General features: G+C 43.1%; 1 protein-coding gene across 1 annotated transcript; it reads left to right on the forward strand.

The window, feature by feature from the left end:
* The first annotated feature begins 10,929 nt into the window (after positions 1-10,929).
* On the forward strand, positions 10,930-13,953 carry LOC109750241 (uncharacterized). The gene is made up of 9 exons (XM_020309202.4): positions 10,930-11,076; positions 11,183-11,275; positions 11,632-11,736; positions 11,868-12,020; positions 12,576-12,674; positions 12,748-12,876; positions 13,029-13,208; positions 13,516-13,632; positions 13,706-13,953. The coding sequence occupies exons 1-9, from the start codon at positions 11,005-11,007 to the stop codon at positions 13,853-13,855; spliced, it is 1,098 nt and encodes a 365-aa protein (XP_020164791.1). The 5' UTR covers positions 10,930-11,004; the 3' UTR covers positions 13,856-13,953.
* Positions 13,954-14,168: the final 215 nt, after the last annotated feature.

Genomic DNA, 14,168 nt, shown 5'->3' on the forward strand with positions numbered 1-14,168 from the left:
TGAAACTGATCCCAAGTGATATTGGCTATAGGGAAGGTGGCTGTGTAATTCTCCCACCATGAGGCTGCGGTCCATCCAATTGATGTGCGGCAAAACGCACCTTCTTAGCATCTGTGCAACCTACGGTGGTCAACTCCCTTCCTATCCTGCGTAGCCAGTCATCAGCAACTATCGGCTTGGTGCTACTGGAAAACACCGGCGGCTGCAACCTCAGAAAACGGGCTAAGTTGTCAACTGGAGGTGGTGGCGGTGGGTTGTTGTTGTTGTTGTTGTTGCCTTGGTTCTGGACTAGTAGCTACATCAAGGCATTTTGCTGCTGGATCAACTGAGTGAGCTCCGGTGGGAAGACAAATCCGGGGTCACGTCTCAGAGGCATCTGAGGGGTTTAGAGGGGAGATATTAGAATAGAGTGAGGTCTAGTGAGAAAGCACTACCCATATGCACATGAGACAAACACAATCATATCACACCAAAATCAATTCAAGCAAGGGCATACAATCGGTCTAGAACTATCGTTACAAAAGTGCTCGGACTACTACTATATACATGGGGGAATACTACTAATCATATGGTGGTCTACTAGAAATTTTGATCGGTGGAATACTCCATGATATCCGCTCCAGCTTCGTCTTCATAATCATCATCACTATCGTCGGGGTCGGAGTCAGTGTCGTCGATGATGATGTAGTCCTCTGGATGGTCGTTGATACGTCTCCAACGTATCTATAATTTTTTATTGTTCCATGCTATTATATTATCTGTTTTGGATGTTTATGGGCTTTAATATGCACTTTTATATTATTTTTGGGACTAACCTATTGACCCAGAGCCCAGTGCCAGTTCCTGTTTTTTCCTTGTTTTAGTGTTTCAAAGAAAAGGAATATCAAACGGAGTCAAAACGGAATGAAACCTTCTGGAGAAGTTATTTTTGGAAGGAAAGCAACCCGGGAGACTTGGAGTCCACGTCAAGGAAGCAACGAGGGAGGCACGAGGCAGGGGGGCGCGCCCACCCCCCTAGGCGTGCCCTCAACCCTCGTGGGCCCCTCATGGCTCCCCTGACATATTTCTTCCGCCTCATATATATCAATATACCCTAAAACGATCGGGGAACAGAATAGATCTGGAGTTCCGCCGCCGCAAGCCTCTGTAGCCACCAAAAACCAATCGGGACCCTGTTCCGGCACCCTGCCGGAGGGGGGATCCCTCACCGGTGGCCATCTTCATCATCCCGGCGCTCTCCATGATGAGGAGGGAGTAGTTCACCCTCGGGGCTGAGGGTATGTACCAGTAGCTATGTATTTGATCTCTCTCTCTCTCGTGTTCTTGATTTGGCACGATCTTGATGTATCGTGAGCTTTGCTATTATAGTTGGATCTTATGTTTCTTCTCCCCCTCTACTCTCTTGTAATGGATTGAGTTTTCCCTTTGATGTAATCTTATCGGACTGAGTCTTTAATGATTTGAGAACACTTGATGTATGTCTTGCCATGCGTATCTGTGGTGACAATGGGATATCACGTGATTCACTTGATGTATGTTTTGGTGATCAACTTGCGGGTTCCGCCCATGAACCTATGCATAGGGGTTGGCACACGTTTTTTTCGTGATTCTCCGGTAGAAACTTTGGGGCACTCTTTGAGGTTCTATGTGTTGGTTGAATAGATGAATCTGAGATTGTGTGATGCATATCGTATAATCATACCCACGGATACTTGAGGTGACATTGGAGTATCTAGGTGACATTAGGGTTTTGGTTGATTTGTGTCTTAAGGTGTTATTCTAGTACGAACTCTAGGGCTGTTTGTGACACTTATAGGAATAGCCCAATGGATTGATTGGAAAGAATAACTTTGAGGTGGTTTCGTACCCTACCATAATCTCTTCGTTTGTTCTCCGCTATTAGTGACTTTGGAGTGACTCTTTGTTGCATGTTGAGGGATAGTTATATGATCCAATTATGTTATTATTGTTGAGAGAACTTGCAGTAGTGAAAGTATGAACCCTAGGCCTTGTTTCCTAGCATTGCAATACCGTTTACGCTCACTTTTATCATTAGTTACCTTGCTGTTTTTATATTTTCAGATTACAAAAACCTATATCTACCATCCATATTGCACTTGTATCACCATCTCTTCGCCGAACTAGTGCACCTATACAATTTACCATTGTATTGGGTGTGTTGGGGACACAAGAGACTCTTTGTTATTTGGTTGCAGGGTTGTTTGAGAGAGACCATCTTCAACCTACGCGTCCCACGGATTGATAAACCTTAGGTCATCCACTTGAGGGAAATTTGCTACTGTCCTACAAACCTCTGCACTTGGAGGCCCAACAACGTCTACAAGAAGAAGGTTGTGTAGTAGACATCAGTCGTCATCTCCTCCTGGCGCGGGGTCTCCCATGAATACTCCTAGCTTCCTTGTCAGGTTGTCATTCTTCTCCACAAGTATTGCGATTTCCTCCTCATATCCGTCACGTGTAGTCTTGATTTCCTCTTCTAGCTCCGTGTTCCTGGTCATCGCCTTCTTCAAATCTATCATGCTTGCGCACATCTGGTTCTTCTGGCGACGAATGTGCTGGTTTAACTCCTGGATGAAAGCTGCAATGGACCTGTCCCTCCTGGTGCTGATCACCTCCCATTGCTCGTCTCGGCGCCCACATATCTGGTAGATAGTGTCCTTAAGATCCTTGTGGTAAACTTTGCCAATGCGTCCCATGGCGACGTGGGCTGCCATGCTCTTACCTAGACTCCAGGTTGGTACATCAAAGGAAAACTCTATGGGCTCAGTGACTGGCGTGAACGTCCTTCCTGGAACTTGAACTTGAATCATCCAACGCTCCTCTTATGGTAAAGTGGTGGTGTAGGTCCCGGTGAAGCTTGGTATTCCGATGTTCAGGTACCTAGTGACTTCCTTCAAGTGTCGTCCAAAGGGTGTGTCTTCATCCGGTTGTGCAAACTTGTTCCTTGAGTCCGCCATCCTAAAGAGTAGAAAATGGAGAGGAGTCAGAAATAAGTAGAGAAGAGTAACCTATGGCTCATCTTAGTGGTCGTGTCCTACATTCAGCGTGTGCTCTGATACCATCCTGTAGCGACCCGACCTGAGACGGTCAAGTCTCTGTGCTTCAATGTCATCCCTGGATCGGTAATGCTGACACACACAATACTCGAATGGATTTATAACAGAGTAGCAATCACACACTTATTACATCGATAGTCTCAAGAGAGAATTTAATACAATAAATATGGCTTAAGGCCATCTAAGTAAGATAACAACGGAAGGCTTGAAAGATAAAGTGAGTCCATCAACTCCAACGGCATAGCTGAGTGCACGACAACGACCTAGCGCACCTTACTCTTCGTCTGAAAAGTCTGCAACATCATATGTTGCAGCCCGAAACGGGTCAGCACATGGAATATGCTGGCAATATAACACAATAGAGCAACGAATAGAATAAATGCTATCACTACATGCATATAAGGCTGGTGGAGGCTCTATGGTTATATTGTTTTGCAAAAAGCTGATTTTTTCCTACAACAAAGGAAAATGTTTTACTTAACTATCATGGTGGTTGAAACATTGAGAAGGTTCCTCCAACTCAATCCCAATTAAAAGTAATTAACAAACCCAACAAATTAATTTAGAGTGATGAGATCAAATCAATAATTCAAGTACCAGATACTCAAGATGTCCATAACCAAGGATGGAAATTTTATCCATGGACATGGATACCCGACCCGAATGGACAGGGTTTGGGTACATTTATACGCCCATGGGCAGCATCCATACCCGACCCGCTTACTCCCGGGTAGGGCATGTATATAATTATGTATCCGTGGATATACCCAAACCCAACCCGATAGTATGACTTGTGTGGCAAAATTTGGTGATTCCCACTATTCCATCTTCCAATGTATTTTTTCTTTATAAAAAGTGAAAAGAAATTGTGCACTCCCCACCGTAACTTACTCTGCCTCTTCTCATTCCTCTATCTCCTCGTTAAACGTCTCACCATTAAGCATAATCTCCGTCTCCTCGACTTGCTCCTCCCGCAGCCCAAGATGCAGCCGCCGGTGTCGCTAGCCTTTACCTCTACATATGGTGCAGTGTAGGCGTGCAACACTTCAGCATCCAGCGCCACCTAGCCCAACTCCAAATCCTCTGGACCCCTCCATCGGCTTCTCCTCGCACGTAGGCGTACTGCGGCGGGCTGATGCAAGTCTCCGACCTGCGATGGAGAGCACACCTATGCGGAAAGGCACGACATACAAAATCGTTGCTGCGTGCAGGACCAGGAGCACGGGGGTGCAGGGATACGGGTGCAGACCAAGTAGATGACCATGACCGTGCCGAGGAGGTGATGAACACACCAAACAGACATCATTCAGGGTAAGGTTTTCTTGTTTGCTGATGAATCTCTCTCACATATTCTGGTGTTCCTGTACGTGGTTGTGCAACATGTGCTTGTTCCCTGAATCCTTCTCACCATGTCTGCAAATTAAGTATTTCTTTTAGTTTAGAGTAGTATTTGGAGCAGTTGTGATCTTTTTTTGTTCGTGAATCCCTCTCATGTAAGTCTGCAAATTAAGTATTTCTTTCAGTTTATAGTAGTAATTGGAGTAGTATTAGTATTTTTGTTCCCTGAAAATCCCTCCCATGATTGTCTAAAATTAAGTGTTTCTTTTGGTTTACAGCAGTAATTGGAGCAGCAGTAATTTTTGTGTTCCCTGAATACCTTTCCTGTATGTTTGCAAATTAAGTATTTCTTGCAATTCACAGTACAAATTGGAAGATATTTATAGAGTTAGGTAATTTTCGTTGGTTACCAAATGAGCACATATCATATTGGGATACATGGCGCGATCTGTATCTATGCATGTTAATTAGCAATTATGTTTTACCACGTCAGTGTATTTTAACCTACAGGGTTGTGAATGTCTAAGATTCATTAGAATTTTACTTGTAATCTGGGCAATTCTATCTTATATTCCCTAAAAGAGGAAAGATAGAAAAAATATTTTAGGTTGGTAGTTACCATTAATTACAATTTAGATAACACAATATTTTCAAATCTGTACAGTTTAGACATTATGTACTTGGCTCACTTTAACTGAAATTGGAGATTGTCTTTTTTTTGCATGTACAATTCAATATCTTCTCATGATGGAGCAAAGGGCCCTGTTGCAGTTAGCCCTAGAAATGTTCACTCTGCTGGTAGCTCAACATAACAGAAGCCTAGAACATTGGGGTGGAGAATGGGAGGTGACGCATGGTTGTACATGTGCTTACTTGATGTTGTGCTATGCCATTTTGTGAGAAATCGAGATTGAGAAATGATGTTGTGTTCTTAATATGACATTCTGTGAGGATAGAGAATTGTGTACTTACGTTTATTTGATGTTATGTCATTTTGTGAGAATCTGAGAGCTTATTTGGTGATGTGGACTTGTCTATGTCATTTTGTGAGAATCTAAGAGCTTGTTTGATGTTATGAACTTGTGCTACATCATTTTGTGAGAATTTGAGAACTTATGTGAATGTTGTGCTTCGTCTGATGTATATGCGCTAAGAGAACCCGATGGATATCCATACCCAGTGGCTATTCATCGGGTTTGGACATGGACATAATTTTTCGCCCATGGATTTTTTCGTGGACGGGCACATAATGTCTTCATGGATTTGGATATGGATTTGATATTGTTCAACCCGAGTCGAACCCGACCCATTGCCATCCTTATCCATAACCGGGGACACGACTAACCATGATTAGTATGTACACTCTGCAGAGGTTTGCACACTTTTCCCCACAAGACTCGATCTCCTCCGTTGGATTTCTCGCATTACATGGTGTTTGAGAAACCGATGACCGAGACACGGTCTTTCAGAAACATTAACTTTTTACTCTGGGTGGACAGTTACACCTACTTTCCCCTACATCTGCTAGCCCACCACTGAAAGAGGTCATGCATCATACTCAACTATGCTAGAGCCCATAGTAGCTTGTGGCTGCACACGGAAGTTTCTAGCATGAATAATCTTATGATCCCTTTGAGCCTGGGTGGCGAACCATAGGATGATCACACGGGTACTTCGGGATATCCTAGGACAACACTGGATTCTCCAGGTGCCCACAACCAATCCACCCAGATGTGTATTTAAGTAGCCACCTTAAGTTAGCCATTAATTATTAATCTCACATCTGTCATGGAGTACACTCAAACCCAATCCACGTCTACGAGCATAGCATGGCAATATAAGCATAACGTAGAAGTAACTCCCAAGGATTTGATAATAAAAGGCAATAGGTTCTATCTCATCAACTACTTCCCAAACCCACATGTTAAGAGATCCTAATCATGCAATGTTTGAGGGGTGTAACTAATGCATAAAAACTGGGTATGAAAAGAGTATGATCAATGTGTTACTTGCCTTGCTGACGATCCGCAAATCCTAGAGACTCGTAGTACCACGCTTTGCACTCCGGGAATTCTATCGCAAACAAACAATAGCATACATAAGCACGCAAGCAATGATTCAAGGGTAAAACTCAAATAATAAGATCAAATCTGAAAGTTCAACTGAAGAGATTCGATCTGCAAAAAGAATCAATCGAATCGGAGCTACGGAACTGAAACTACGGTCAAAAGAACTTCGAAAACAAATTTGCTTAAAACCAAATTTTAAATTGTCAAAATCTTGCTCAAGTTGATTAAACAGAAAGAGGGGTTCGAGACGAAGATTTTGGCATTGGTTTCACTGGATTTGGACAAACGGTTAAGAAACGGCGAGGGTTTGAAGATCAGGGGCTAATCTGTGATAAAAATAATTATGGATAGGTCCCTGGCCGAAAATAAAATAAAAAGAAAAGACTAACGAACGATCGTTCGCTGTCTGAACCTAACCGGCGAACAACGTTCGTTAAAACAACGATCGGACGAACGTTCGCTAAATAAATAAACCGACGAAAAACTGATCTAAGAAAATAAACAGGCAAACTAAAAAAACCGGGGTTAACCGAGAGAAAACCGACCGGTCAACGGCGGCGACTCCGGCGAGATCTGGCGCGGCGGCGGCGGGCGGCGCGGGACGGCGGCGGCGGGCGCGGTCGCGTCGGGCGGCGTGGCACGGCGGATGATCTACGGAAAGACCACCCACACCTATTTTCTAGCCAACCCGAATCTCAAGGACGAGATTCATCTTAAGGGGGGTAGGTTTGTAACATCCCAAATTTTCAATTTGGAATGTTATACATAGGTCATCATATGCATATCATATTTTATTTGCATTTTGGGTGTGATCCTAAAAATCCTAAGCAACTCAAGGACCCACGGAGAGAGTTGGGGATTTTATTATTTTTCATATTTCAATTTTCTCAAATATTGAAACATGGATCATTTTGATTTTAATTATTTTTCTCTCCAAAACTATATCAAATTAAAATATATGAGAGGAGATAATATGACTTCTCAAAAATAAATGAAATATTGGGGGGGAAATGTTAAAATCAAATAAATATTTTTATTTGGATTTTATTGCTATTTTATTTGAATTAGGTAAAATATGCACTTTACATAATTGCATTCTTAGCCCAAATAAATGTTCACTTTGTCCGAAATATTATTAGAGGACCGTGAAAATTTATTTTAGGATTTTTGGACTTCGTTTGCTATTTCTTTTATTTATTTTACTCCGTCTGTTTAAAAAAACGGACCGACTTACGGGCCGTGCCCGAGCCGGACTCCGTCCGGCCAGGCCTTTATAAGGCGAGGCCCGAGGCCGCCCCAGCCCACCTGCTGCCGCCCTAACCCTAACCCTAGCCGCGCCGCGGCGCCGCCGCCGCCGTCCCGTGCCGCCCACGCATCCCGCCGCCGCCGCGCCGGATCTCGCCGGAGCCGCCGCCGTTGACCCCGTTGACCGGTCGGTTTTCTCTCGGTTAACCCCGGTTTTTTTAGTTTGCCGGTTTATTTCTTAGATCGGTTTTTCGTCGGTTTATTTATTTAGCGGACGTTCGTCCGATCGTTCGTTTTAACGAACGTTGTTCGCCGGTTAGGTTCAGACAGCGAACGTTCGTTCGTTAGTCTTTTCTTTTTATTTTATTTTCGGCCAGGGACCTATCCGCAATTATTTTTATCGCAAATTAGCCCCTGATCTTCAAAACCTCGCCGTTTCTAAACCGTTTGTCCAAATCCAGTGAAACAAATGCCAAAATCTTCGTCTTGAACCCCTCTTTCTGTTTAATCAACTTGAACAAGGTTTTGACAATTTAAAATTTGGTTTCAAGCAGATTTTTTTTCAAAGTTCTTTTGACCATAGTTTCAGTTCCGTAGCTCCGATTCGATTGATTCCTTTTGCAGATCGAATCTCTTCAGTTGAAATTTCAGATTTGATCTTCTTATTTGAGTATTACCCTTGCATCATTGCTTGCGTGCTTATGTATGCTATTGTTTGTTTGCGATAGAATTCCCGGAGTGCGAAGCGTGCTACTACGAGTCTCTAGGATTTGCGGAAGTCAGCAAGGCAAGTAACACATTGATCATAATCTTTTCATACCCAGTTTTTATGCATTAGTTACACCCCTCAAACATTGCATGAGTAGGATCTCTTAACATGTGGGTTTGGGAAGTAGTTGATGAGGTAGAACCTATTGCCTTTTATTATCAAATCCTTGGGAGTTACTTCTACGTTATGCTTATATTGCCATGCTATGCTCGTAGACGTGGATTGGGTTTGAGTGTACTCCATGACAGATGTGAGATTGATAATTAATGGTTAACTTAAGGTGGCTACTTAAATACACATCTGGGTGGATTGGTTGCGGGCACCTGGAGAATCCAGTGTTGTCCTAGGATATCCCGGAGTACCCGTGTGATCATCCTATGGTTCGCCACCCAGGCTCAAAGGGATCATAAGATTATTCATGCTAGAAACTTCCGTGTGCAGCCACAAGCTATTATGGGCTCTAGCATAGTTGAGTATGATGCATGACCTCTTTCAGTGGTGGGCTAGCAGATGTAGGGGAAAGTAGGTGTAAGTGTCCACCAAGAGTAAAGAGTTAATGTTTCCGAAAGACTGTGTCTCGGTCATCCGTTTCTCAAACACCATGCAGTGCAAGAAATCCAACGGAGGAGATCGAGTCTTGTGGGGAAAAGTGCGCAAACCTCTGCAGAGTGTACAAACTAATCATGGTTAGCCGTGTCCCCGGTTATGGACATCTTGAGTATCTGGTACTTGAATTATTGATTTGATCTCATCACTCTAAATTAATTTGTTGGGTTTGTTAATTACTTTTAATTGGGATTGAATTGGAGGAACCTTCTCAATGTTTCAACCACCATGATAGTTAAATAAAATATATTCCTTTGTTGTAGGGAAAAATCGGCTTTTTGCAAAACAATATAACCATAGAGCCTCCACCAGCCTTATATGCATGTAGTGATAGCATTTATTCTGTTCGTTGCTCTATTGTGTTATATTGCCAGCATATTCTATGTGCTAACCCGTTTCGGGCTGCAACATATCATGTTGCAGACTTTTCAAACGAAGAGTAAGGTGCGCTAGGTCATTGTCGTGCACCCAGCTATGTCGTTGGAGTTGATGGACTCACTTTATCTTCCAAGCCTTCCGCTGTTATCTTAATTAGATGGCCTTAAGCCATATTTATTGTATTAAGTTTCTCTTGAGACTATCGATGTAATAATTGTGTGATTGCTATTCTGTTATAAATCCATTCGAGTACTGTGTGTGTCAGCATTACCGATCTAGGGATGACACTGAAGCACAGAGACTTGACCGTCTGAGGTCGGGTCGATACAATGAGCAATCTTTGGATAATTTCTTGAAAAACACTTTGGTCATCACATAAACTCCTTGAAACCAACACATGGAATCCAAGAAACGCCTATGGACAAATCTTCAAATATAACTCAAGGCAACCATTAGTCCATAGAGATTGTCATCAATTACCAAAACCAAACATGGGGGCACCGCATGTTCTTTCACAGTTTTTGAAAAGTATATGGGCGAGACGAGTTCCTTTTATAGTTTCCTTCTGTAGACAGGGAATCTGCTACAAAAGCCGAAAATAATTTGTCCTATATGTCGCGATGAATGTGGCGTTTATCATGGATATCCGGTAAGAATAAACAACGGAATGTCACATCTAGCTACTTTGAAAGTTCTTGCCCATAGTGAACGTTGTCATGAACACCCTATCTTCACGTAAATTGGGCATGTATCATTTGGTTTTCCACACCAATGAAGAACACTTGCTTGGGCTCTTTACCCCATAGAGTGTGAGTCGGAACAAAATCAACATGAAGCAACACAAATTTGGCATGGTGATCTCCGAGCATGAATGGGGAGAGATGAATTTTGAAGCCCACACTTTGACAAAAGCATCTCCCCACCGAGACGTGGAGCGTCATGTGGTTTATATCAACCCTTACATTATAATTATTGTGCATCCATAAATATTGTGATTAAATATATGTCTCCTAATTAAAAAAAGAAGATAAATCAAGTGGGCCCTCTAAGGAAAAGATATGCGAAGTGAGTTTGCGCCCCGACATGAACATGGTCTAGATCGATGTGGATGGGGCATGATTCAGTTTATCATGTGCCATGGTGCTAATGCTATTGGAGAGATCATGAATGGAAGTACTTAGGACTTTCTCATGATGTGAGTTAGTGATGACCTAACAAACCAATTTGTACCAGAGAGATATATGTGAAATTCATATTGAATTTAATCCTTCAAAATTTCTATGAAAAATCCATAAATGAAAGAGGCCCTAATGTTGACCATTGATCAAAAGCTCAGTGAAAGACATGCGGGTTCTAGTTATAGAGCCTGAAAAGTCGGTGCATAATCTGGGACGTCCATTTCGATGGTCCTAGCAAATCGACGGTTGCGGGCAGATCACATAATGTCCCAACGCGACCCAAACAGTTCCGAACCCACGGACCAGTGTCAGAGTGTGTACCCGTCTTGTGATATCCCAAATCCATGGCGAGCTCGCCGCGATCCCCGCAGCCGGCGGAGCTGGAGATCTCGCGGCAGTCCCGTATCCTCGCGGCGGTGAGTCCGAATTCTGCTGTCTCGCTTCCTAGCTTCTGCTTCTTCGCTTCTGCCCCATCGTGTCGTCCTGATGCGTCGTTCTTGGGGCGACCGGTGAGCTCTGCAGTTGTCTAAGAAGGTGATAGATCTCGATGAGCTCCGGATGCTCGCTGCGCAGGGCGTCCCCGACGGCGCCGGCGTCCGGTCTACTGTGTGGAAGGTACCCGATTGGCAGGCTCGTCCTTCTGTTCTTTCGAGATTTGTTCTGTAGTCTCAAGCTGAAGATTTAGTATGTTGCCTTAATTTAGAATTTCAGACAGACGACTGATTTACTGTATGATGTTTCTGGTCAATGTGCATTGTTTATTTTTGCCTTTTGATGCCAATGTCAGATTAGAAATCGTCTGCCTTTTGGTCCCTTTGTGTTCATCCACGTGCTACTGTTAAACTTTTTTTTGTTCAGTTGTCCTTATATGGTCAGTGTGAGGGGAAAGATGCAGTCAAAACTCAAAAGTGTTGATTTTTGCCCTCTTCGGTCACAGTCTCACTCTCACTGTACATGTGTTGGTTGCGCAGCTGCTACTGGGCTATCTGCCCAAGGATCGTGCACTGTGGGAGCAGGAGTTGGCAAAAAAGAGGTCACAATATGAAGCCTTCAAAGACGAATTCCTTCCCAACACTGTATGTCACTTCATGCTCAGATTAGACTGTTTTTTTTGCCTTGATTGTACTAATTAATAGATTCACATCACATTGGTACTTAGTGTAGATCCTCACTTGGAGACAGAGATCCTGAATCCTAATTTTGCTAGGTAGGTGGAAGTAGCACGCCTGGGGGATCAGAAGGCCACAGTGACGGAAATGCAGAGCATGTTGAGAATGGGTTTCTTGACAGGTCGGAGATAGCCCAAGATGATCATCCTTTGAGCCTTGGGAAGACCAGCCAATGGAATCAGGTCGCTGAGGTATGCTCTAGTGCATTTGGATTTTATGATCTGGCTGCGTTGCACACGTTGTTTTGGCGTACTTAGAAATTCTGGACACATATTGCAGGTAGTGTTTCATTTTTTGGATATTGGTACTAGTCTGTGCTGCTCGCACTGGAGGTTGTGCTTCTGTTTTTGAGAGCTTCAAACAGGCATTAGCATCAATTTAGAGCATTTATGCTTTGACAAACATAAGGATCAAGTGCAAGAAATTTAAACCACTTATATCATTATATCTGCATTGTATTTATGCTCGTTTTTGTTTTATTTTCGTAAGAAGGACATCGATTGGCATGTTTTAAGAATTTAAATTGCAAAAAATCTGGTGAACCGTTTGAAGCAATTGTTGTCAAAATTAAAACATGTGGATTTACCTTTCAGTTTCGGAAGAATTAACCTTTTCTAGTGTATGTATATATGTGTGCTCTCAATGTTTGCGAATGCATATGGTGTCGAGTGCACGGGTGAGTCATTTCACCATTTCACATGACTCTAACATTGGTATTTTTTTCTTTGAATATATCTTTCATATAGCATTCGGAGATGATCGAGCAGGTTGACCGTGATGTAAAACGCACTCACCCTGACATACATTTCTTCTGTGGAGACTCTTCTTTTGCAAAGTCCAATCAGGTAAATCTCCAGTATCTAAGTGTAAACAGTGTTCTGCTAGGATACATGGCTGATCATTTGTTATTCTGACCAGGATTCTCTGAGAAATATATTAATTATCTTTGCCAAGCTGAATGCTGGGATAAGATACGTGCAAGGAATGAATGAAATTTTGGCGCCTCTCTTCTTTGTATTTCGGAATGATCCAGATTATAAAAATGCTGTATGGAGTAAGCGATTATTTTGACATATGTGTCATACCATTTGTTGTAGAGCAGACTGTTGACTGTTGGGACAGTTCTTATTTTGTATACTCATGAGTCATGACTTTGAGACTATCTATATCGTGATGCTGGTACCTGGAATCCTTTGCAGAACTTCGCCGAAGCCGATTCTTTCTTTTGCTTCGTGGAGTTACTTAGTGGGCTTAGAGACAACTTCTGCCAGAAGCTAGACAACAGTGCTGTCGGCATTCGAGGGACGCTCTCCAAACTATCACAACTGCTAAAGAAGTATGATGGAGAACTTCAGCACCACTTGGAAATAACTACGGAAGTAAGTCTTCACGTACTCCCTCTGTATCAAAATATAAGAAGTTTTTTGGTCAAATGGAGTACTAAACTGCAAGATCTTTAGTGCTGTGTGTAGGGTTGTCCTTTGACTTGCTACGCCAATTGCTATCGGTGACATTATGTATGCTTCATCTGAGCTGAACCTTCCACTGTTCTACATTTTTACAGTAGCTCTATTATAATGTTTGGATGTGTGGAACATTATGACAGTAGCACACTACTGATATGCCATGCTTATAGTAGTGAAGAAAGTGCCTGCAGTACAACTAACAGAAGCATGGTTGCTGCAGGTTAATCCCCAGTTCTATGCGTTCAGGTGGATAACACTGCTGTTAACCCAGGAATTCAACTTTGCCGATATTATTCATATATGGGACACTCTGTTAAGTGACCCAGATGGTCCTCAGGTAACAAACAAGCAACACACTATGGTTTGTTCTGCAAATGGTTCTTGGCAGATGCCTGAGGATGTGCCTGCAGGAAACCTTGCTGAGAATATGCTGCGCAATGCTGATCCTGGTCCGGAAACGGCTCCTTGCCGGCGATTTCAGCTCCAACCTGAAGCTTCTGCAGAGCTACCCTCCGACGAACATCGGCCACCTCCTCTACGTTGCAAACAAGTTGCAGTGAACATGTTTCTTCAGTGGAATCTGTAACCGTACTCGGCGCCGCAAAACTGAACTTCTGTTATTGCTTTTTATCATACATCCATCCAAGTTCATTAATAATATATGGATGGGCAATCCATATATGCTGGCCGGCCAAGCGTAGAACAGTTTGGAGAAGCTTCGCCGGTGCCCGAAAGGCTACACCTGCTCTTTCCACCTTCCCCTGGTTTCCGAAACAGTCTCCCTGATGGGCAATCCGCACCGGGCTAACGAAAGTGAGTGACAGACTGATGCCCGCGGTTACGATCGATATATTTTCTCAACGGCCCTGAATT

This window comes from Aegilops tauschii, chromosome 3 (genome assembly GCF_002575655.3).
Source record: "Aegilops tauschii subsp. strangulata cultivar AL8/78 chromosome 3, Aet v6.0, whole genome shotgun sequence".
In the NCBI taxonomy this organism is placed as follows: domain Eukaryota; kingdom Viridiplantae; phylum Streptophyta; class Magnoliopsida; order Poales; family Poaceae; genus Aegilops; species Aegilops tauschii.